Source organism: Orycteropus afer, unplaced genomic scaffold, assembly GCF_000298275.1.
Source record: "Orycteropus afer afer isolate SDZICR_OR568_19922 unplaced genomic scaffold, OryAfe1.0 scaffold00204, whole genome shotgun sequence".
NCBI lineage: Eukaryota > Metazoa > Chordata > Mammalia > Tubulidentata > Orycteropodidae > Orycteropus > Orycteropus afer.
In genome coordinates, this window is record NW_006921791.1 from 1,646,980 (window position 1) to 1,669,851 (window position 22,872).

Genomic DNA, 22,872 nt, shown 5'->3' on the forward strand with positions numbered 1-22,872 from the left:
GGGGAGGAAGTGGGAGGGGAGCTGCTGCATTGTAAATTTTGGTCAATGTCATGAGACAAAGTATATGTGAACTGCTGTATGAAAAGTGAATTTATTCTGTAAATCTTCACCCAAATCCTAATAAAAAAAAAAAATTATGAATAGATGAACGAATATTGTATAGTTGAGGACAAATTAAACTAATACTTGTATTTCAAGCTTTCTTACTAGGTTTATTTCTAGTGAACTTTTGTTCTTTAAAAATAATGATTTTTGTTGTTGTTAGTTACCATCAAGTCAGCTCCAATCCTGTGTATAATAGGCCCAGTTTTGTACCGTGTTCATGATTATTGTTATATTTGAGTACATTATTGCAGTTATTATGTCAATCACCTCACTGATGATTTCCCTTTTCACTGGGCCTCTAATTTACAAAATACTGTGTATTTTCTAGCAAATGGTCTTTTCTAATAACATATTCAAAGTAACCAAGTCAGAGTCTCACCATCCTTGCTTCTAAAGAATATTCTGGTTGTTTTTCTCATAAGACTAATTTGTTCATTCTTTTGTCAGTTCATGGCATATTCCATATTCTTCACCAACACTGTGTTCGAATGTATAAGGTCTTCTTCTGTCTTCCTTTTTCATTATCCAATTTCTTCATGCATATGAGGTGATTGTAAAGACCATTGCTTGAAAAGCTAGTACCTATTAAGTGCATGCTTTACGCCAGAGGCTGTGCTATTTAATTAGTAGTAGTAGTAGTACTACTGGGAGCTCTGGTGGTGTAGTGTCTACGGCATTTGACTGCTAACCAGAAGACTGGTGGCTCAAATCTACCAGCAACTCCTCAGAAGGAAGACTGGGAAATCAACTTCAGCAGAGATAACACCTAGGAAACCCTAGGAGGGGTTGCTGTGAGTGGGACTGACTCAACAGCAGTGAGTTTGAGAGTAGTAGTACTGTAACTATAACTCTTGTTGTGGTCCTCTAGTGCCACTGTAACAGACATACCACAAATGTATGGCTTTAACAAACAGGGATTTATTCTCTTACAGTTTAAGAGGCTGTAAGTCCAAGTTCAGAGTGTCAGCTCTAGGGACTAGGTGAAGGTCCCTTGACCTTAGGCTTCAACTCTGCCTCTTACTCCCAGTCCACTGGGCCTGGAGAATTCTCTTAACTCAGGCAGCTGATGGCTGGTGAGACTGACAAACTCAAAGTCGACAAGTGAAATGGCACAGTTCAACATGCCATTGAACATGTTGGCAGGCCACTAGTTCAAGTCCAGAAACATTCTCAAGATAGACAGACAACATAGCAGGCCCCTGAGATAAAGATTTGGCCAAACACAGAATCCAGATGTACTAAAAAGCTCAAGATTTTCTCAAAGTGTCTTCATATATACTGGAAGCAGACCACATCCCTAAGGCATCTACTTAGCTGATTCCACCATGGTGTTGATTACCAGTCTCATCATGGGGAATAACTACACCTTGTTGTCCAGCCACTCAAAACCAGGCCCAGACAAGTTGACACATAACTTGAACTACCACAACTGTATTATTTAATTACTTGTCATAACAACCCTAGGAAACAAATACTAATTTTATCCACAGCTTATTGATAATGAAACTGGGATTCAGTGTGAGTAAGTTATTTACCTAAAGGCACAGAATTCTGAAAGATAGAGTCAAGATTTGAACCCAGGCAGTCTCACATCAGAGACCAAATTCTTATGTAGACTATACTGTTTATCCATGTTTATCATTGTGTGAAAAATTTAGTCAAATGAAATGTTGAGAAAAAAGACTTTCATTTCTACAGCCAATGAAGTCGGTGAATAACGTGGTCTATCACAGCCTCAAAAAAAAAAAAAAAATTGGTGGACATATGATCTCAGTTTAGTACTAGAACACAGTAAGATATTTTCTTAGTTACCTAAGGAACGAATGATGTTTTTTCCTCAAGTACACTTAGGTAAACATGGAGATAGCAGTAATGACCCACTGACCCGCTATTCTACAATGCTGAATGGATTGCTTTAGAAAGAGGGATCCTGCTTGACCAGCACATGCTTCAAGTGAAGATGGGATGGCTGAAAAGAAATAAGCTGATGAGTTGAGAAACTCAGGTGTCAGGCAGGACTCGGCAAAAACATAGATGGTGTACCATGATCCCCGGAACAAGAGAGGGTCATGTAACTTGAAATCAGTGGCCATTATTTGACCAAAAAATGCAGAAAAATTCATTTGAAGATTGTGTGTTGGTAAGTGAAAAAACAAAAAAAATGAGGATTGAATCACATTTTTTAATTGTCCACTCTCATTACTCTTAGAAATATAAAGCTTACAGTCTATCCCAGTTTGTCCTTAGATTCAGAAATGGTGGTTTATTTCTAAAACAATAATAAATCATAGTGTCACTGTATAAAAGCTTACAGTCACATGTCTTAGGCACTATGCCACCAGAGCTCCTTGTTTAAATTCGACTTTTAAAATGTTATGAAGAAACAATTATGTGTCCTATTTAAATAATCAAAAGGCATCTGGCAGTCATCTAGAATTGCCTTCATTTATTGAGTCCATACTCCATTCCAGGAGCTCTGGTGGCACAGTGGTTAAGACATTCAGCTGCTAACCAAAATGTCTGGGGTTTGAACGCACCACCTCTTCTGTTGGGGAAAGATGAGGCTGTATTCCATAAAAATTTACAGCCTTGAATATCCTATGGGGCAGTTCTATTCTGTCCAATAGGATTGCTATGAGTTGAAATCAACTCCATGACAGTAAATTTAGTTTGGTTTTGGTTTACTACATTTATAACCGTTGTTGGAGAATTAAAGGTAAATTCTCTTTCACCTTTGATGTAAATTATGGTTTTGTAGTAACTGCAGATTTCACAGGGAACAGAGCATGGAAAGAGATTTACTGGAAGAGAACAAGGGTCTGCTTGGGAAGAGACAGTGGGAATTTTTATGTAGCCATTTAGTTACTATGGATATTTGCCAAAAGGTTTGTTTCAAAATTTTTGGAAATCTTTAGGCATGTTTAAATATTTAAATGCAAGTTACTTTAAGGGCAATATGACAGGCCCAGCCAAACATACAAATATTTGCTAAAGACTCACATTCTCTGCATTCTAAATAAAGCCATCCAAATTGTCTAAAGCATTAGTCATTTTATTCATCGTTATAGCCTTTTTTACAAGGGTTTGACAATCTATAAATAAAAAATTAAATCACACTTTTAAAGATTAAATATTACCAGCAAGAATATAGTGGATGCATTGTTTCCAGTGCATGCTTTTGAAATGTAAGCAAGTTCATTATCATTCTCTAGCTCTAAGGAGCCCTGGTGGTACAATGGTTAAACACTCAGCTGCTGACCAAAAGGTCAACAGTTGGAAACCACCAACCAGTCTGCGTGAGAAAGAAGAGGCAGTCTGCTTCCATAAAGATTACAGACTTGGAGAGATTACAGACTCATAATCTTGTAAAAGATTACAGACTATAGGACAGATCCATTCTGTCCTATAAGGTCTCTATGAGTCAAAATGCACTCAATGGCACTGGGTTTTAGCTCTAATGACTTGAGTGAAGGCTGAAGATTTTGTTTCAAAGAAACATGGCTAAAGTTGGCAATAGAAAGGGAAGAATGATTCTGAGTACTGCATTACCTTAAATGAGAAAATATAGGTATGAATGCAGGTACAGTTCCCGAAAAGACAAATGAGTTATCTTTCCAACCATTGCGACTGAGGGAGGAAAAATAAAGACCAATGAGCTGCAAAGAGTAACTTACAAAGAAAAATACTATTTCAAATGGCTAAGTACATAGCTGACATAAATCAGTGCCTAGTCCAAAACAGTCTAAACATATCTTTCCCAATACCCGAATATATTTAATTCTGTTTTTTACTTTTCAATATTAATTTTAGTATGAGTGAAATTCTGTAACATCTCTTCAAGAAATTGACTTTGTTTAGACAATAAGTTTCAGAGTTATTTATCTCTGTCAGAACTTATAAATTTCCAAATAAAATATTTACACAAGTAAAAAAAAGCCAGCCTACAGGCTCACTTCATTCCTTTGCTGTCTCTACCTTAGTATATGTCTAAGTTACTCTGGAGATAGAGAAAATTGCAAGGATTTTATTTTGTGAAAACAGCTTTTCGAAGAGCAGGCATTCATCTTTAAAATATTGTGTCTCTGGAGGGAAAGGAAGCAGGCAAAAGTGATAGATTCAGAGCTGTTTGGAGAAGTCAGATTTTTTAAAACATCCTGGCAAGGTGATAATGCTGAACTTTAGTATAAATAAAATTTATGAAGTTATAATTCCATTATTTGTTGAAGGGGAAAGGTGGTTTAAGAATGTGAGCTAAAAAAACAACCAAGGAAATTTTATAGCCCAAAGCAGACAGTATCAGAAGTGGTAAATTATAGAGTAACCTTTAAAGGTTATGGAGAAATGCTTTTTGTAAAAAAAGAAAGTAGATCTTCCTGAATCCAACTAAATGAATCTGAAATGGATAGGGGTAAGAGTGTAGTTGAGCCTAGAAAATTGCAAACAAGAGTGGAAAGATAAACTACATGTATTAATAGAGTCACTTTGTTCATATGCACAGAATCAGTCTTCATCCAACTCTGGGCTAGTCACTGGTTGATTTTGTTTGCTTTCTCTCTCTCACTGGTCTGTTTTGGTCATTCCCTGGAAAGTCAAAAGTCTTATTTAAGCTCTTTATCTTTCAAATAACAAACCTGCACCTCCTCTGTGTTTCTCATCTTGATTGTACCAACCTCTCCCCAGTGAATCACCAAGAACTACTACACAAACTCATTCTATGATGTATCTGTAATTGCTCTTTCTGTCAGCCCCACGATCATCCTCTTCCTTTATGTCTATCTTGCTTGAGTTCAAGATTGCATTCTCTCTCACAGGGACTCTTGCTCTAAGCAGCTAATGTAAATTCCTGCCTTCAGTCATTTATTTCTGTTATTAGTTATCTTTTTCAAGCCAACATGATCTTGCTACTCCCCCATCACATTTCATCCACAAAAATAATACAATAAATAATGTAGGAAATTATGTCCAGCCTCCTCAATGAGGAGTTCATGCTGTGTGAAGGGGCCTCGATGTCTCTCTGCAGCTTTGACACCCAGCATAATCCCTTCCTAACGATCCCTGCACACCAGCCACAGAAGACTACCACCCATTTTCTGAACTCATCATGCACTTTCTTATTTCCGTACCTTTGCTCATGTCTTTTTCTGGAACATCCTCTATCCTCACCCCCTAACCAACTGTAACAATTCCATTAATCTTCCAAGGACTGATGCAAATGCCAACTTCTAATCAAAATCATTTTCCACCCAATGCTTTTGGTACATTTACCTTTGTGATTGGATTTTAAGTACTCACGCAGTTTCCATTCCCCTCGGTTTCCTAAGCTCTTTGACAATGTTGCTGTTCATTTCTTTATGTGCTCCCTTTAGCAATGCTTCCCAAACTTGAATGTGCTGACAAGTCACTGGGGGATAATTCCAGATTTTGATTCAGTAGGCTGACCTGAAACCTGAAATTCTGCTTTTTTAAGGAGCTCCCAGGAGAGGCTCATGCTACAGAACCACTCTTAGAAGAAAATTTGATGCAGTAAGGATTTATTCTTAGAAATTTTATGGTAACCTTATAATTTCAATGTTATGGAATCTTCAGTAAATGAAACAAGGACCTATTGGACTAAAGGTTAGACATCTAATTTCAAGTGTCAATTATGTACCTAATTAATCTTGTGACCTTGCATAAGTTATTTAAAAACTCCGAAACCTCAATGTCCTCATCCTCAAAATACCTCCCCTACAGAACAAAAAATCTTTGAGGCTCTCTGAAAATACATTATTAATTTGACAAATGTAGTTTCGTGAAGAAGACCAGTATTTGTTGAGCACTTATATTGTACCAGAAAGTCTAAATTTTCCATTCACTCTTGCATTTAATTGGCACAACAATCCTGTGAGGTAGGTATTATTATTATAGTCTCCACCAGTGAAAAAATAATCTGAGTTGCACACAGTCTTATAACTTGCCCTGATTCAGTAGTAGTGTAATGGATCTGACCTATTCCTACTTGGAAGAGCCCAATAGTAATTTTTCAGGAAATTTGCCAGCCAGGTGTTAAACCATCGTTTTTTGGTTTTGTTTTTGAAATTGGCTACTGTGGGAGTATATAGACCATACAAAACTCAGTGCCATGGAGTCAGATCGGATTCATAGCAACCCCTCCTTGAGTTTCAGAGGCAGTATCACTATGGGAGTAGATTGCCCAACCTTCCTTCCAAGGAATGGCTGGTGGATCTGGTTAGTAGTCAAATGCCTTAGCAAAAAAAAAAAAAAAAAAACCCACTGCCACAGAGTTGGATCTGATTCATACCCATCCCTTCTTGGGTTTCTGAGGCGGTATCACTACAGAAGTAGATCACCCAACCTTCCTTCCAAGAAGAGGCTGGTGAGTTTGAACCACCAGCCTTCTGGTTAGCAGTCAAATACCATAGGCACCATACCACCAGAGTTCCACTATGCCAAATGCTCCATGTCAGAACTCTCCACCCACCATCAATCCAGAGCCAGTTTAGCACCACACCTCTGCCTGACTCAAAGTTAGCAAATGGAAGAACAAAGATCTGAATTCCAATGTGTCTGTCTCTATACTCTGAAGTAGTGATCATTATACTATAAAAATAAGAAAGTTGATGGAAAAGGAATTAAAAAAGAGTTACATACCAAAGCATAGTTGTTTTGACATAACAACTTAAAAAAAAATGTTTCACAGAACCTGCAGGAGGTTTTTCTCTTCTCAAACATTTTACCATGGACTCAACCTGAACATAATCATGGAGGTGCCCTGCCTGCAGATAATAACAGTCTGGGAGGTGTCCTGGAGGAGACATGGATAGAAGAAGTACCCACTAGAAACGCATGCCTTCAGTTGATCTTGACCTTACAGCACAGAATAGAACTGCCCCATAGGGTTTCCAAAGCTGTAACCTTTAGGGCAAGAGCCCTGGTAGCACAATGAGCACTTCACTGGTTGGGACCCACAAGCTGCTAAGCAGAGTAAAGATGTGGAAGTCAGCTTCTGTACAGATCACAGCCTTGGAAACTTGAGAGGCTCTACTCTGTCCTACAGGGTGTTCTCAGTTGAAATAGAATCAATGGCACACGGCAACAAATTCTTACTGAAGCAGGCTGCCACATCTTTCTCCTGCAGAGTGGGGTAGTGGGTTCGAACTGCTATGTTTCTTGAAGCAGCCCTTGCTTAACCTTTGTGCCTCTCTCACTGAAATTCACTGTCGTGGAGTCATATTTGACTCATAATGACCCCTCCTTGGGTTTCTGAGGCGATATCTCTACAAAAGTAGATTGCCCAATCTTCCTTCTGAGAAGTGGCTGAGAGTTTTGAACTGCCAGCCTTCTGGTTAGCAGTCAAAATGCCTTAGGTGCTACACCACCAGTGCAGTGGTCCCACAAAGTGAAGAAACACAGGGCATCCATTCCTGAGTAAGGAGAACCGTGGACACTGGAGAGAGAGTAGGAGTACAAGTTCTAACTGTCCAGGTCCCTATTGGAGTGACCTAAACAAAAACTGGGCAATCTACTTCCTTAATGATACCACCTCGGAAACCCACGGAGGGATCTCTATGAGTTGGATCCGACTGGACAGCAGTGAGTGAGTTATGAAACAAAAAACTGTTGAATGAGTTCTGGGAAAAAATTAATCTTCATAATTATCATATGCAATTGTACTTTTTTTGGCATTTTCTAAGGGAAATTCAAAGCATATGCACTTATTCTAGATATTTATTCATTTACTTTACAATCATCTCATTCATGTATGACTGTTCTCACCAAATCAGCACAGGTCTACTTTTAATTCACTGGGATGTAACTGTGGCTAAGGAATAGCTTACATGGGCCTGGTTTGAAATACTGTGTGTATTTGAATTGCTATGGCTGAGTGGAAGCTGTTCTCTTAAATGGTTATATGCTTTCTGCCCCCCCTTCTTGCAAAGGGTCATTAGATGACAATTAAGGAAAACTAAGCACCTATGAGGGCTATTATTCATCAGAAAAGTTGCCAATCATCTCACAGACATTTTTTGACAAATGTCTAGCAATTTGTGCACTGAGATGGAAATATGGATGGTGCAATAAAGAAATGTGATTTCTACTGGAGGAGATTTATTGAGGACATGTGGATAATATTAACATTTATATGTTGATTGAAAGTGTCACTTTTGTGATAGATAGAGCATATCTGAGAGTAAAGAGTGTGAAAGGAGAAATATTTTCACAAGTTATGGGTGACCTCATTATTCATACTTTGATATGTGCAGTATCACTCCTCATGACTTCCTAAAAGTTTTACTAATTAAGGAAAAAGTTCATTGTACTAAAATATCTAAATGTTGCAAAGTGTTCCAAGTTGTCTGTTCCAAGTTGTCTATCATATTTTAAATCATTATTTCAGCTAATATTAAATATTAAAAGACTTTATTAAAATGTAGGTTATTAGGACAAATATATTACAGTGGGTGATAGGAGTTCCATGTGGTGAAGCTGAGACAACACTGAATATTGAATTCCAGAAATGTGTGGTCAGTCCCAGCTCCGCACTGTCCTAGCCATCAGATCTATGTCACTTTAGTTCTCTGACCTACAGCATTCTCATCAATAAAATAAATATAACATCTCATATGAATTGTAAATGTGGGTGGATGGAATAATGTATGAGAAGAAAATACTTTGGGACTTCAAAGCAATCTAAAAACATCACAGTATTTTTGGAGGGTTGGCAAACTCACTGAGTAAAACCAGCACGGGCTGTTGAGTCAGGTTGTAGTTGTATGCCACCAAGTCAATTCCGACTAATAGTAAGTGACCCTATTGACTTGGATAAAAATTCTTCCTTTGTCACCTCACATTGTTTTGACTTTAGCCAAATCAGTTAAGTTCTGCAGACTTCATTTCCCTCATCTGTGAAATAGAGAAAGAAGTGCCCACTTTGAAGTGTTATTATGAAGTAGGAAAGCATATGCCCATACAGAACATTCTATACACATTAATCTTGCTTCTTCCTGTATCTGTATTAGTGCTCTTTATATGTATCATTAACTATATAACCTTGAAAAAAATTATTTAATCTTCATGGGACTCAGTTTTCTTAAAAACAAACAAACAAGAGGTTAGTACTAAATGTTCTCTTACTACTTTCTTACCTTTTAATTTCTTCCTAAAAATAAATAAATACATATATTAAAAAAAAAAAAAAACAGTTTTCTTTGTTCTGTTTATATTTGGTCAGACACTTCTGGCCATTCCATTCTCATGGAATGATCTAACTAGAAAAGTGTAACTCTGTAGTTCTGGAAGAGTATTTTGTTACAAAAGTGTTAAAAATAATCTGAAGTTTTAATTTACTATAATATACATTTGTCTAATTGGTAAAGTTATATGTATTTCTAAAGTCAAATTGCTCTCTGCATTTCCTCAGGTTAAAATGCTCATTTATGTAATTTAACCATTTATCAAGTTGTATGTACCTCAGAATTAAGACACAAATGACAGATGATAGTAGAGTGGCCAGACTGCCTAGATTTAATAGCTCTGGGACTTGAAAGAGTTATCTAACTTCCCTGTTCATTATACATAAAATTGAAATGATAAAATTGTATTCATACATTTGTTATAAAGATTAAATTGATTAATATAATACATATTGGTACATACTGAAAAAAAAAAAAAAAAAAAACACTGCTGTCGAGGTGATTTCAAGTCATAGCAACCATACAGGACAGAGTGAAACCATCCCTTAGTGTTTTCAAGGTTGTAAATCTTTACAGAAGCAGACTTCCTCATCTTTCTCCCGCATAGCAGCCGCTGAATCTGAACCACTTACCTTCTGGTTAGCAACCAAATGCTTTAACCACTGGGCCACCAAAACTCTTTTGTCACATAATAAACACACAATAACATTAGCTTTTATTTATTTCAATATATATTTACTCTTTTTTATTGTTTTGTTTTGCATGGTATGATTTCCTCTAGTTCTTGTCATTTTTCCTATCTCTCCCATTAATTTTCTTTAGATCTGTATTTGTCTACTACAGATTTCTCTCTTTTTTTTTGTTGTAAAGATTTATAATCTGTACATTTTTTCTGTATATTTTAGAACTTGCCCAATCATGTCCCTTTTGTCACTTTCCTTTTTTTTTTTTTTTTATTCTCATGATTTCTATAGTTGCAATAATTATGCTGTGATTAAAACAGCAGGGCATTTTATAATCAGAGAACATTGAATATTACTGGTTGTGAGAACTTGTGCCATTTAGCTCTCAAAACCTTTCTGTAACCTGTGCAAAATAGTAAAGATGCCTGCCCACCCCTAGTAATACCTACTGACCCTGCCAGATTGTTGTATGGCACAAGGGAAGTCATTTATTTGGAAACAAGGTATGAATAGAAAGTACCATCAAAATGAGCTATTATGGTTGTGCTTAAGATTTATTTGTAATGGTTAGGTCTTGAACCCCTCACAAGAATAATTATATAATAATAGTGCTGTCCCCCTCCCTTTCTGGTCATTAAAAAGCATTAAAAATGGTAATGGGAAGTTACCCTGCTCAAATCTCCATATAGCTAATTCTGCATCTGTTGTCCAAGAATACAAAATATCTTTTAAGGGTGTGTGTGTTTTAGATTTTTTTTTTCACTTTTTTGCTCTCCAAAATTGCTAATGATCTTTCTGTGCCTGTTCCTCCATCCTTTATTTTCTCTTATTTCATCTGTTAAAGTTGAAGTCCATGGATTGAACCTCTGTGAGAGCATTGTGTTTTTTCAGTCTTGCTGTTTCTTTTTTGTTTGTTTCTCTGTTTCTTCTCTTTTTCTCTCCTCTTTCGTTCTCTCTTTCCCTTCCCTTCCTTCACTTTTTTCTTTCCTTCTTTCTTAGTATGTACATACACTGTTGGGGTTGGAAATGGGCACCAAATTTTTCCCTTCAAAAATCTTCCCATGTAGTGGGAAAGATAAGATAGAATCACCAAAAACTGTATATGCAAGCAGAATGATAATTTTTTCCATGAAGTATACGTGAGTGGAAATCTATGATAACACAAAACACAGGCATCCAGCTTCAATTTTCAGATGAAAGGAGGTTTGTTGAAGAGTAGCACCATGTAGGGATGGGTAGGGTTTGATAATCGGTATCAGGAGTAGAGCTGATGGTATTTGAAGCAGAGAAAAGAGTGGAAAGCTTGTTCACAGGGATGAAGTAGAATAACATAGAATTTTGGGGATACACTCAGTTATTCTCCCAAAAATTAGCTGAAAGTGAGGGTGGTATAAGACCATGGTATACATAGCCTTTAATGCCTTGGTTCCCAGGATGAAATATTTTCCTATGAACAGTGGTTCTGCTCAGCTCAACTGAAGGTTATTAAGTGGCATTACCCAAGAGAGCTGGAAATTGCTTGTTCCATGGATGTCAGTGTTTACAATGAATAAAAAGGACCCACAGTAAGGAAGCCAAAACACCATGCTAAACATAAGCCATTTAATTGCATGCTGATTTTAAGACTTCATGTTTACAACCTTTTTCACTTTACACCTAAAATCTAAAGAGAATATAAACATCTTGGGAAAAGTTTAAAATAAAGACATTTTTAAGTCCTAGGAGCTCTGGTGGCATAATGCCTAAGGCATTTGACTGCTAACCAGAAAGCCGGAGGTTTAAACTCACCAGCCACTCCTCTCCTCAGAAGGATGGCTGGGCAATCTACTTCCGTTCTCATACTGCCTCAGAACCCCAAGGAGGGGTCGCTATGAGTTGGATCCAATTCGAGTGCAATGAGTTTAAACCACAGTGTGGATCTTTTGCATGTCTGTTTCTTTACTCTGAAGTTCTTGAGCACTTGCATTGTGCCAAGAAATATGCTACTATCTTGAATGTCTGTGTCTCTGATTGTATAATAGCATAAGATTATCACATTTTAACTTCATGAATCACCAATGTAAAATGTAAAGTTTCCCATTTTACAGATAAGGGAAATGAGAATCTGGGAGATGATGCAATTTGCACTACGTCACACAATAAATAAGCAGACCTTCCCTGGAAACTTTATGCAGATCTCTCTCAAAGAGTCAGGGCTCTGGGTCTGATCTGACAAAAGTTTTAAGAGTGCTTATACATGCCATAAAATAGGAAAGTACAGAGCCAGACAAAACTTTAGGGATCCTGTAGCTAAACCTATGCTTTCTAGGTAGGGATAAGAAAGCTGAAATTGAAGAGAGAATAGCATATATAATTACAGATCACGATTACCTTACAAAAGCTTAGAAAGTTCAGTATTCTTAAGCAATACTCTTAAACTGCTGACTCATATTTAGTTCCTATTCCATCACAAGCCCATTATCACTTTTGGTCATGTGTTTAAATGAATATTATTTTTATTTTATTTCTGTATTTTTCTTTTCCTCCATAAGAGTGCTACCCCTCTTCTGGTTGCGTTGAGCAGCTTCTTAATTTTTCCATGTCGTTCTTCAGCTTAGCTATATTGAAAAATAAAATCCAATGCTTTGAACTAAAAACGTATTTTTCTTAACTCTTTTTCATGCGTGGGCACAGAAAATATGCTGCTTTCTTAGGAAAATTCATCTTAAATTATCTAAAGAAGTTTCCTGCGTTAGTCTTCTATTAATGCTGTAACACAGTACCACAACTTAGTGACTTCAACAATGCACATTTATTGTCTTAGAGTTCTGTATTTTATAAGGCTGACACTAAAATTAAGATATTTTAAAGCCCGAGTACCTTTTTGGAGGCTCTAGAGAATCTGTTTCCTTGTCTTTTCCAGCTTCTAGAGGCCACTCACATCATTTCTTGGTGGCCACCTTCCTCCACTTTCTAACCCAGCAATGTATAACTGAGTTCTTTTGAAGGTGCCACATCTCTGGTCCTCTTATCTCTGGGAAAGGTCCTCTGTTTATGAAGACATTTTATTGAATTGGATCCATCTTGATAGTTCAGGATAATCTTCCCAGATCAAGGTCCTTAATCAAAGCTGTGTTTTTTTGTTGTTGTTGTTTTATTTTGATGTGTAAATTAACATATTCAGAGGTTAGGAGGACTAGATCTTGGACATATTTGGGGAATCATTATTATACCTACCATATGTCCTCCAAGAGATCAAAATAGTCTATCTCTAGTTGAAGAACACTTTAAAGTATTAACACATCGACATATGTGAAACCCAACCATTCATTCTATTAGCCAAGAGTGGACTTTTGATTTCCCTTGGTTAAGCCTTAGGGTCTAACACTTGTTTTGAAATAGTGAGCAGAATGGATATGCCAAGGGAGAAAACTGCTTAGGAGGAACTAGGATACTAAGATCTCTGTGGGCAGGAGGCCATTCCCTGAATCAGCAATGCCAGTAGCCTTTTCATCCAGAAGACCCTTTTGAGTCTTCCTGAGTACAGAGAACATTGTGGTTAGAGTGGGAACTAATTCTTCTATTATTGGCAGGAATTACAAATACTTAGAAAGCTTTTTGTTGTTTTGCTAAGCAAAAGAGAATCTGTGTACATCTTCTTGTTTATTTTCTGTCCCGTAAATATAGTTTAGGAACTTATAAGAAAAAAAAATACTGATTAGAAAACTCTATCAGAACTAGAATCTGATACCAATATTCATAGTTCTGTAACTTCAAACAAAGATATTAGTAATCTAGCATGATGATATTGTTTTAAAATAGTTTGTTTCTTTGTTTCCTAAACTTTATAATATGCAACAAATATTTGTTGATCGCCTACTATATATCTGGCATTAGTCTACTTACTAAGAACCCAAAGACACAGGATACAGGATGTCTGTAGGTAAAGAATTACAATCTACTGGTGTGTGTGTGTGAGGGGGTAGTTACTAGGTAATAAGATACTAGGTAGTTATTTACATAGTTTCAGTATAATAAGAATAACTTGTTCCAAAATAGGAATTTGTAAAGTACTGTGAAAGAAAAAAGAGGGGACCCTAAGCAAAACTGAACATTGGCGGTACCTGAACCTCCTGTTGAAGGAAAAATGAGAGCAAAGGTGACACAAACTGGAACAGAAACAGACTAAGAAAGCCTCATTAGGACTGCAGGTGTGACACTGAGCAATGTTGGAAAATTCCAGACCCCAAACTTCCAGCTTCAGCCACATGCTGTGTTGGAAAACCATTCACCCACAAACTCTCAAGGTCTTATGTTGAACCTGGACCCTGGGTCTCCAGCCCAATCTCATCTCCTGGAGAACGTCCTCTCCTATTTGTTGTTGCTGTTGGTTGGCTCCAATTCATGACATACTTATGTACAACAGAGCAAAACCTTGACTGGCCGTGCACTATCTTTATGATCACTGATATGTTGGCATCCATTGCTGCTATTGTGGCAACTCATCTCATTGAGAATTGGCCTCATGTTCACTGTTCTTCTACATTACCAAGCATAATGTCCTTTTCTAGTGATTGATTTTTCCTGATGACATTTCCTAAATAAATGAGCCAAAGTCTCACCAACCATGTTTCTAAGGAGAATTTTGGTTGTATTTCTTCTAAGACTGATTTTTCACTTTTCAGATAGTCTATGGTATTTACTCAATATTCTTTGCCAACACAAAATTCAAGTACATCAGTTTTTCATCTGTCTTCCTTTTTCCTAGTCCAGCTTTTGTTTCCACCACCACAAATTAGAATAGCACAACAATTTTCTTCAGAAATTTTGGGTTTATATCCTTTCATTTCCAGAAGTCCCTTGGGCTCTTTTTGCCAAGGAGCCTACTTTCTCCCCAGAGCTTTATCCAAGGGGAAGGGCAACCACTTACCTTATAAATTTGCTTTACATTTGCATAATTAAAGGCAGCAAATCTTACGGTTTTTAGTCTCCTTTTCTTTAATAAGGAAATTCTATCTCTAGGTGATTTTCTGTTATCCTTATTTACAGTAGTAGAAGCAAGAATACAATGTTTAACTGTATCTCAACAGATACAGTTTTATATGAGGAAACTGGGGGCAAGAAGACTACTGGGTAGCTTTTATTTTAATATCTGCAAAGGAAGAGCCCCTAAAATGAAGATAAAACAAAGCCCGTGTGGTGTGTAGGAACTAGGTTTTTCAGAACAAATCCAATTACTCCCTATTCTCCATTGTGCATATTCTGATACCTTCCTGTTTTATTTAAGAGAGGTCCTTTCAAGATCATATTCACAAAGTGGCTAGCCTTACAAACAGATTCAACGCCAGTTACTCCGTTGGTGGTGTTTCTGCCAAGCCAAGAGCATCTGGCAGCTCTGTTTCCTCTGCCACTGTCATTCCTCAGATGTTTGTCCCGTTACTTTTTTGGGTGAAAAACAGACTAGACTTTCCTAGATTTGCCTATTGTGCTTTAGACACAGTATCTTGGATTTCACTGTCCCACCGTGGGGCACCAAGCTAAGCCTTGAATAGATGTTGGAAAATGTTTTTAAAAAAAAATGATTTTTTTTTTTTTTTTAATTTACAGCAGCCTGTGCTTTTGATTGCATCAATAACATACTTCGCTCACCACCATTAATGGAGGAAATTTATTTTATAATGGCATATTCATTAGATGGATAGAGCTATGTTGCTTTAACTCCATTGTATCATTTCCTAAGTAGCTTTCCAAGATACAATTTTTTAAAAATCAACTAAGTTTAAGAAAACAAAGTTATTCTTTGAGATATTCAATATGATTAATAATAATAAAGGCTCTATGAAATCCTACAATAAAGAAAGTGATCTCACTTTCTTTAATCTACTTTTTCTCCAAACCTATTTGAACAAATAACTTTTTTTTCAATACAACACATTTTGCTATCCAACAAATTTTTGAAAATTCTGCTCTGTTGCTACCAATCCACTTCAATATAACTTCCTAATGCAATGTGTTGGAGTTTTCTCGTGGATCTATTTTACTGTACTCTGTGTATAACAGGACCTCTGGTAGCACAGTGACTAAGACACTTAACTGGTAACCAGAAGGCTGAAAGGTTCGCAGTTCAAACTCACCAGTCACTCTGCCGGAGAAAAATATTGCAGTCAGATTTTGTTAAGATTACCACTTTGGAAGTAGTATCGGGAAGTCTTATTCTGTCCCTTAAGGTCACTAAGAGTGGAAATCATCTCGAGAACACCATTGATATTTTTCATGGAAATCTGTGGTGTGAGTTCATTTTGTTCTTCCCAATATTCAGCAATTTTGTGGTGTAGCTTATGATATCAGAAATTATTGATGTCGCACATTAACTCTGGTAGCTATTTTTTCAGTGTTGTGCTAGTTCTATTGTGTTGTGTTGATGTTGTTGTTATGTGCCATTGAGTCAGAAGCGACTCATAGTGATCCCTCCTTGGGTTTTTGAGGCAGTATCACTACAGAAGTAGATTGCCCCATCTTCCTTCTGAGGAGTGGCTGGTAGGTTTGAACGGCCAGCCTTCTAATTAGCAGTCAAGTGTCATAGGCATTATGCTACCAGAGCTCCTCATTGAGTTGTGTTAGTACTGGCTAAGTCTTTTGGGAGCTTGAAAAGGAATTTCCAATTTACATATATAAAACGAAGACCCTAAAGCATAAGTGATATGAACTTTCTTTCTTTTTTTTTTTTTTTTTTTCTCCTTTCCCCAAAAATGACCCTTAGCAAAGTTCAGTAATTACTATTTGGAAACACCTACATAAATTGTATTTCAGTTCATGTTAGTTTTGTGAGAAAATTATGTTTCTTCTAGTAAATTACTTGCTTTTCCTCCCTCCTGGAATAAACCACAAGAAATAATAAATACTGTTATTAGTCACTGGAGGGTAACTTTACATTGCTCAGCCAGGGATTTTGAGTACGTTCTTGAGGTGCAGGTATGACTAGTGGACTCAACTTGAAATAAAGGTTAGCACAGGAACCAAACAGCTTCTAGATTCCACAAATGGATAGAATGAGTGTAGTAAGTAATAAGTGTAATTATGCTTTATTTCAACTACTTAAGTATTATGAAAGGATCTCTGGTTATTCAAAGGAGAAATGTTCAGTAGCAAATTGAATGGCTGACAGTTCAAACCCACTAGCTGCTCCATGGGAGAAAGAAAGATGTGATAGTTTGCTTCCATAAACTTTATAGTTTTAGAAACCCTATGGGGAGTTTCTTCCGTTTTATAGGGTTGCTGTGAGGTGGAATTGACTCAGTGGCAATGATTTGGTTTTCTTTTGGTTCTTGTTATTTATTTATTTTGCTGAAAGCCTTTGCTGGAGCATTCACCTAAACATCTTAAATATTTTGCTCAACATCATAAAAAAATCATAAAATTTTAAAGTAAAGCAATCAATTAATTACGAAGTTGTCACGATTCAGATTCGTTCATATGTGAAAGAGAAACTTAATTCAAATTGGAGTAGGGGAAAAAAAAGTAATACATGGTTTCCAATAACTGGAAAGTCAGGGCTGGCTCCAAGTACAGCCAGATCCTGATGTGGTCTAATGATCTTTTTCTGACCCTCTCTGAGCAGTGTTGCACTATGTGGAATTTATTTCAGATAGCTCTCTCTAATTGGCAGCACGGAGCCAAAGGAAATTTCAGGCTTACATTATTCCATATTGCTGACTATACCTAAGTGAAGGTGATAAGGGACTGTAGTTTTCCCACGTGAGTCATTTATGGTGAAGAGGTGCCACAAGAAAGGAGCAGTTTCTAAAAGGAAGGCATGCAGGGCATACCAAAGAGAATGAAACTGATTTCTAGTTGTAAATGCAGTTTGAAGCCATTTTTAATATGTCAAATCCTTGATTCATTAAGAACAACAGCTCAGAAAAGCCAAGATGAATGAATGATGAGTCATTTACCCCAGGAATGTGTGGCCTTACTCATGTCTAGTGAAAAGTATGTTGACCTTTCTCCATCCCATTTCCTGCACTGAATAAAAATATCAGTGATCTTACCTTTAAGATAATTAAAGGAGCACTTATATGCACTATACAAGCTAACGGTTTGTTTTTACTTTTTTTTTCCCCCTTGAAAATGGTGGTGCTTTCTTTGTGATGTCATCTCCATAGTCTAGAATATGCAAGAATTTTGATGAAATTTAAATCATAAGATATCAATCAAATAGCAGGTACCTTAAAAGGAGTCTTTTAAGGTTGATTATGTTGGAACATTATTACAACAGCAAAGAACAGAAACAAATTCAGAGTAATGTATTCTAAAGCTCCTCCTTCCCCGAGAAAATAGAGGTGGCGATTGGTGAGGCTTTATAATCAATTATCAATAGAATAAAGTTTTTTTCCTGCCAGTAATAGCTTAACTTTTAAAAACACTCTGTTTAACTTCTGTTTCAGTTTTGGGGCTCATTGTTGACTTGATTTGCCATGGGGCCTTTTTGTGAGTGAAGCTTGTAGGAAGAAGATTAATAATAGTTTCTGACATATATTTGCTTTTAATTAAAATTTGGAATCTTTGTAATCTGGAAGTAAGGGCTAACAGATTTATGTTTAGTTTTTTTTTTTTTTTTTCCCCAAAGAATGGAGTCACTGTCATCTCTTAAAGAAATCTGCCCTCTTCAGTGTCATTACTCCTGTTGGCAGTGTTAACAGGATGAGGTTATAACAAGTTATTTGCTACATCTATGTATCTCAGCATTCTGCTGATTCAGTGCCATACAGCTGTTGACTATTGCTTCCAAGACACAGAGGACCAAAACTATGTAATTACTTCCGCTAAATTAGAAATAATGTGAACTATGTTGTAATGAGATCCCTAAGGCGATATTACCATAAACCAGTGACCAGTTCATACTTGTAATGAAGATTCAGATCATGGAACTATGATTATCAGATATGATTTAATCAATATCCAACATTAATTAATAAAGGAAATGCATACTTAACCTATGTGAACTACAGTAAAATAAAGTTTAAATTAAATTTTATATATATATATATATATATATATATATATATATTTGTGTTTATGGATACTTTGGATCATATTACACTGTCTTTTACTTTAAAATGTACTTACTTTCTGTTTATTTGTTACCTCGGTAACTTTCTTCAAGTTCATAAAGCACAAAATTTGTTAAATATTTGATTTATTTTATAATAAATATAATTTTTTCTTTTCTTACAGGAACTTGAATTTCAGGATCTGACGGCTGTTTTGCATTGCATACACTCCTTTATAGCAGCCAAGGTGGCCTCAGTGGATCCCGTATTCATAGACAGCCAGAGTATTGCAAGGAAATACATGTATAACAGCTAAAACTTGCTTCTGTTGAGTGCTGAAAAATTAAATTATTTTCTTAAGAAATGAATCTTTCCTGCACAACATTGCAACTTTGTGTGATTTTATAATGAGCCTATAGTTGTGATACCAATAAAATATGTCACTAGTTTCCAAATATGGGTCATACTTGTTAAATCTGACAAGTTAGCACAGATTCTGTTTATGGAAACTTATGGTTAATAGAAACCAGTGTTCCACAGTGAAATAATTCACATCACCTCTGCTGTTATTTCTCCAAATAGTGTAAAAAATTATATCAACACTACCGACTCTACTACCTACAATGGTAAAATCCTGATTCCGTTTTCCAAAAGTCTAAAGCAGAAAATACTGAGAACTCACCACTTTTTTTTCCTTCGAAAAGGAAATAGTGATTTTTGGATTTGACTTGTCATCTTTCCCTTTTTCTCAGGGAGGCCTGTGTGAAGGGATCTGTTGATAAATGAATGGTAGAAATATATAGGAAAAGAAAATTAACTTTAATTACTTTTCTACTTCACAAAATATAGCATATATTTTGGTTTTCTTGTTCGTCACATAGTTTATTACTTCTAAATAGGGAACATTTCTGTGTTTGTGATAAGCAATTAAATGGTTGTTGTTGTTGTTATGTGCCGTCGAGTCGGCCCCGACTCATAGCGACCCCTCCTTGGGTTTCCGAGGCAGTATCACTACGGAAGTAGGATTGCCCAACCTTCCTTCCGAGGAGTGGCTGGTGGGTTTGAACCGCCAGCCGTCTGGTTAGCAGGCAAGTGTCTTAGAGGCCTTTATTTTTCCCTCTAAGAGTATAGAGTGTACTTAGGAAAAGTCAAGGTTTTATATTCATTTTTCAAGGTTGCAAACAAAGGAAAAATATATAATCATCAGACTGTAAAGTGCAGGAATATTATTCTAATAAAATAAATAGATGTTTCCAACAGCTTCTATCAGAGCAAATGAACAGAACCTAAAGTTCTCATGTTCCCTGCTGTGATTAAGATTTAAGTAATTATCAGTCCTCACTGGATCTCACTCCCCCCACCCTTGTTTGTCAGGTATTTAGGGAAAGGAGCTGTTTTCATTTTTAAGATAACAGATGTCATCAATGGTGTTTATCTATTTAAAATCATTCTTCTTAAAAGAAATATATATACATATTAATGATATATAAATTTTTCACTAATATTTTATTGGCTTTGATGGAAGATTCTACAAAGAACAGAGCATTTAACAGAATTTTAAAATACTATTCTGCAAAGGAGGAGCTCTGGTAGCATAGTGCCTAAGGCACTTGACTGCTAACCAGAAGGCTGGCGGTTCAAACCCACCAGCCACTCCTAGGAAGGAAAGTTGGGCAATATACTTCCGTAGTGATACTGTCTCGGAAACCCAAGGGGGGGGGGTCACTATGAGTTGGGTCTGACTCAAGGGCACATAACAACAACATTCTGGAAAGAGAATGATAGTCAAGGAGCATCAGACAACATTTTTCTATGTAGGTATTTATTCTCTTTTTTTAATTCAAAATAACTATCAATATTAATAACAATAGGAAATTTGAATTTTATAGAGTATTTACTAAAATATAGAGTTAGAAATGTCCCTATCTCCAGTTTTTCCTCTAATGTGGAAATTTTGATCTCAAAATTGAGGTTACTCTCATTTTCTTCCCCTATGTCAAAAAGACTAAACTCATTCAAAAGTACAAGGTGTTTTTGAGCACTAAACAGGAAAGAAATTGTGATGATTTTTTTCTTGTTTTCACATAAAAATTCAGAACATTAAAAATTTACTTGTACTGGACAATAATGAAAATATAATATTTTCCCAGAAATTTTTGATAGTAAAATTTATTTTCATATTTGTATAAATTTTTGAAAGATGCACAACTTTTTAATTAAATAGCAGCAAAATAAAACAGGCAAGCAAAATGCCCACTAGTCTTCCTATTTACATTAATGCAACACCTGTCAGTCACTGAGTACAATATTATAAAAAATGCCACAGAACCGACAAAGTACGGCTGTATTTTCCGCCAGACATTAAACCTTGATCCACATTTATAGTTCCAATTTAGGGATCTAATAACTTAATTAGGAGCTCTGGTAGCATAATGCCTAAGGCACTTGACTGCTAACCAGAAGGCTGGCGGTTAAAACCCACCAGCCACTTCTCGGAAGGAAGATGGGACAATCTACTTCCGTAGTGATACTGCCTCGGAAACCCAAGGAGGGGTGGCTATGAGTCGGGTCCAACTTGACAGCACATAACAACAACAACAATAACTTCATTATTGCACCTTTTAGAAAACGAAACTCATGAAGGAGAATTGGTGTCTTCTCTTACCAGGGTTCGGTTAGGGATAGGGCCTGGGTTAAAAATTATTTTATTTGTTACTGGGAAGATGCAGTTAGCCCTAAAATCTCTTCATTTTTGTATTAATTAGTCATGAGTGAGAATCATTTGAGATCTCTGTGGTTAGCATTTATTGAAAACTTGTATGTGCTAGACACTGCACTAAGTATTTTACACTCTCCTTTCAGCTCTCACAACAGCCTACCTGGTATGTGGGTAAACTGTATTGATTCTCAAATTACAGATAAAGAAACTACAGTTTATACAGACTTAGTAAATGGACTATGATCCTTCTATTTGTAAGCACTGGAACTTGAACTGCAACAAAGGCAATCTGACTCGTAAATCTCAACCCTAATTTTCACCTGTGTGTGTTTGTGTGTGTGCATGCGCGTGCATGCATGCGTGTGCACCATCAAGTCAATCCTGACTCGTAGCGACAGTATCAGGCAAAGTTAAGCCACTCCATAGGGGTTCCAAGGCTGGAATCTGTTTGGAAGGAGCCCTGGTAGCACAGTGGATAAGTGCTTGGCTGTTGATTCTCAGCTGCTGATTCCAAAAATATTATAGCCTTGGAAACCCTATGGGCTGTTCTACTCTGTCCTGTAGGGTGGTGTGAGTCGGGATCAAATCACCCTCAATGGGATAATCTTTACAGAAGCAGATCTCTACGTCTTTTCTCCACAAAGCAGCTGGGTGTGTTCAAACCATCACCTTTAGATCAGCAGCCAAACACTTAAACATTATGTCACCAGGCCTCCATAATTTACACTACTCTCTTTTGAGTACATTAATATTAAGAACTCACAATTCTGCCATACAGGTCTGTGGACTCACATTTGTATTGACATTCCTGTTTTGTGTTTGACCAGTGTTTGAAAAACATCACCATTATCTTATACACCTGAGCCCATTTTTCCTTTGTTTCATTTTTATGCATTTTGTATCTCATTTGAGCAATAGAAATAGAAAACTCTCTCACTGATAATATATTAGGAAAAGTGAAAAATACATTGTTTTGGAGATTATCTTAATCTAATTTAGTGAGCTGGATTTGATTTACAATATTTATATGGGCAACTGACAGACTATTACTTTGAGTAGATAATCCTCTTTAGTGACATTGCACAATGAATATTCATCTTAAAGTTATTATTTACAATTTTTAGGACTGGGAATTACAAGAA

At 36.5% G+C, this 22,872-nt stretch overlaps 1 protein-coding gene across 1 annotated transcript in view; it reads left to right on the forward strand.

The window, feature by feature from the left end:
• SNTG2 (syntrophin gamma 2) overlaps window positions 1-19,327 on the forward strand; it is a 698,933-nt gene extending 679,606 nt beyond the window's left edge. The window contains exon 17 of the mRNA XM_007948127.1: window positions 19,196-19,327. Coding sequence (XP_007946318.1) covers window positions 19,196-19,327 — 132 coding nt within the window. The remainder of the gene's footprint in view (window positions 1-19,195) is intronic.
• The last annotated feature ends 3,545 nt before the right edge of the window (window positions 19,328-22,872 follow it).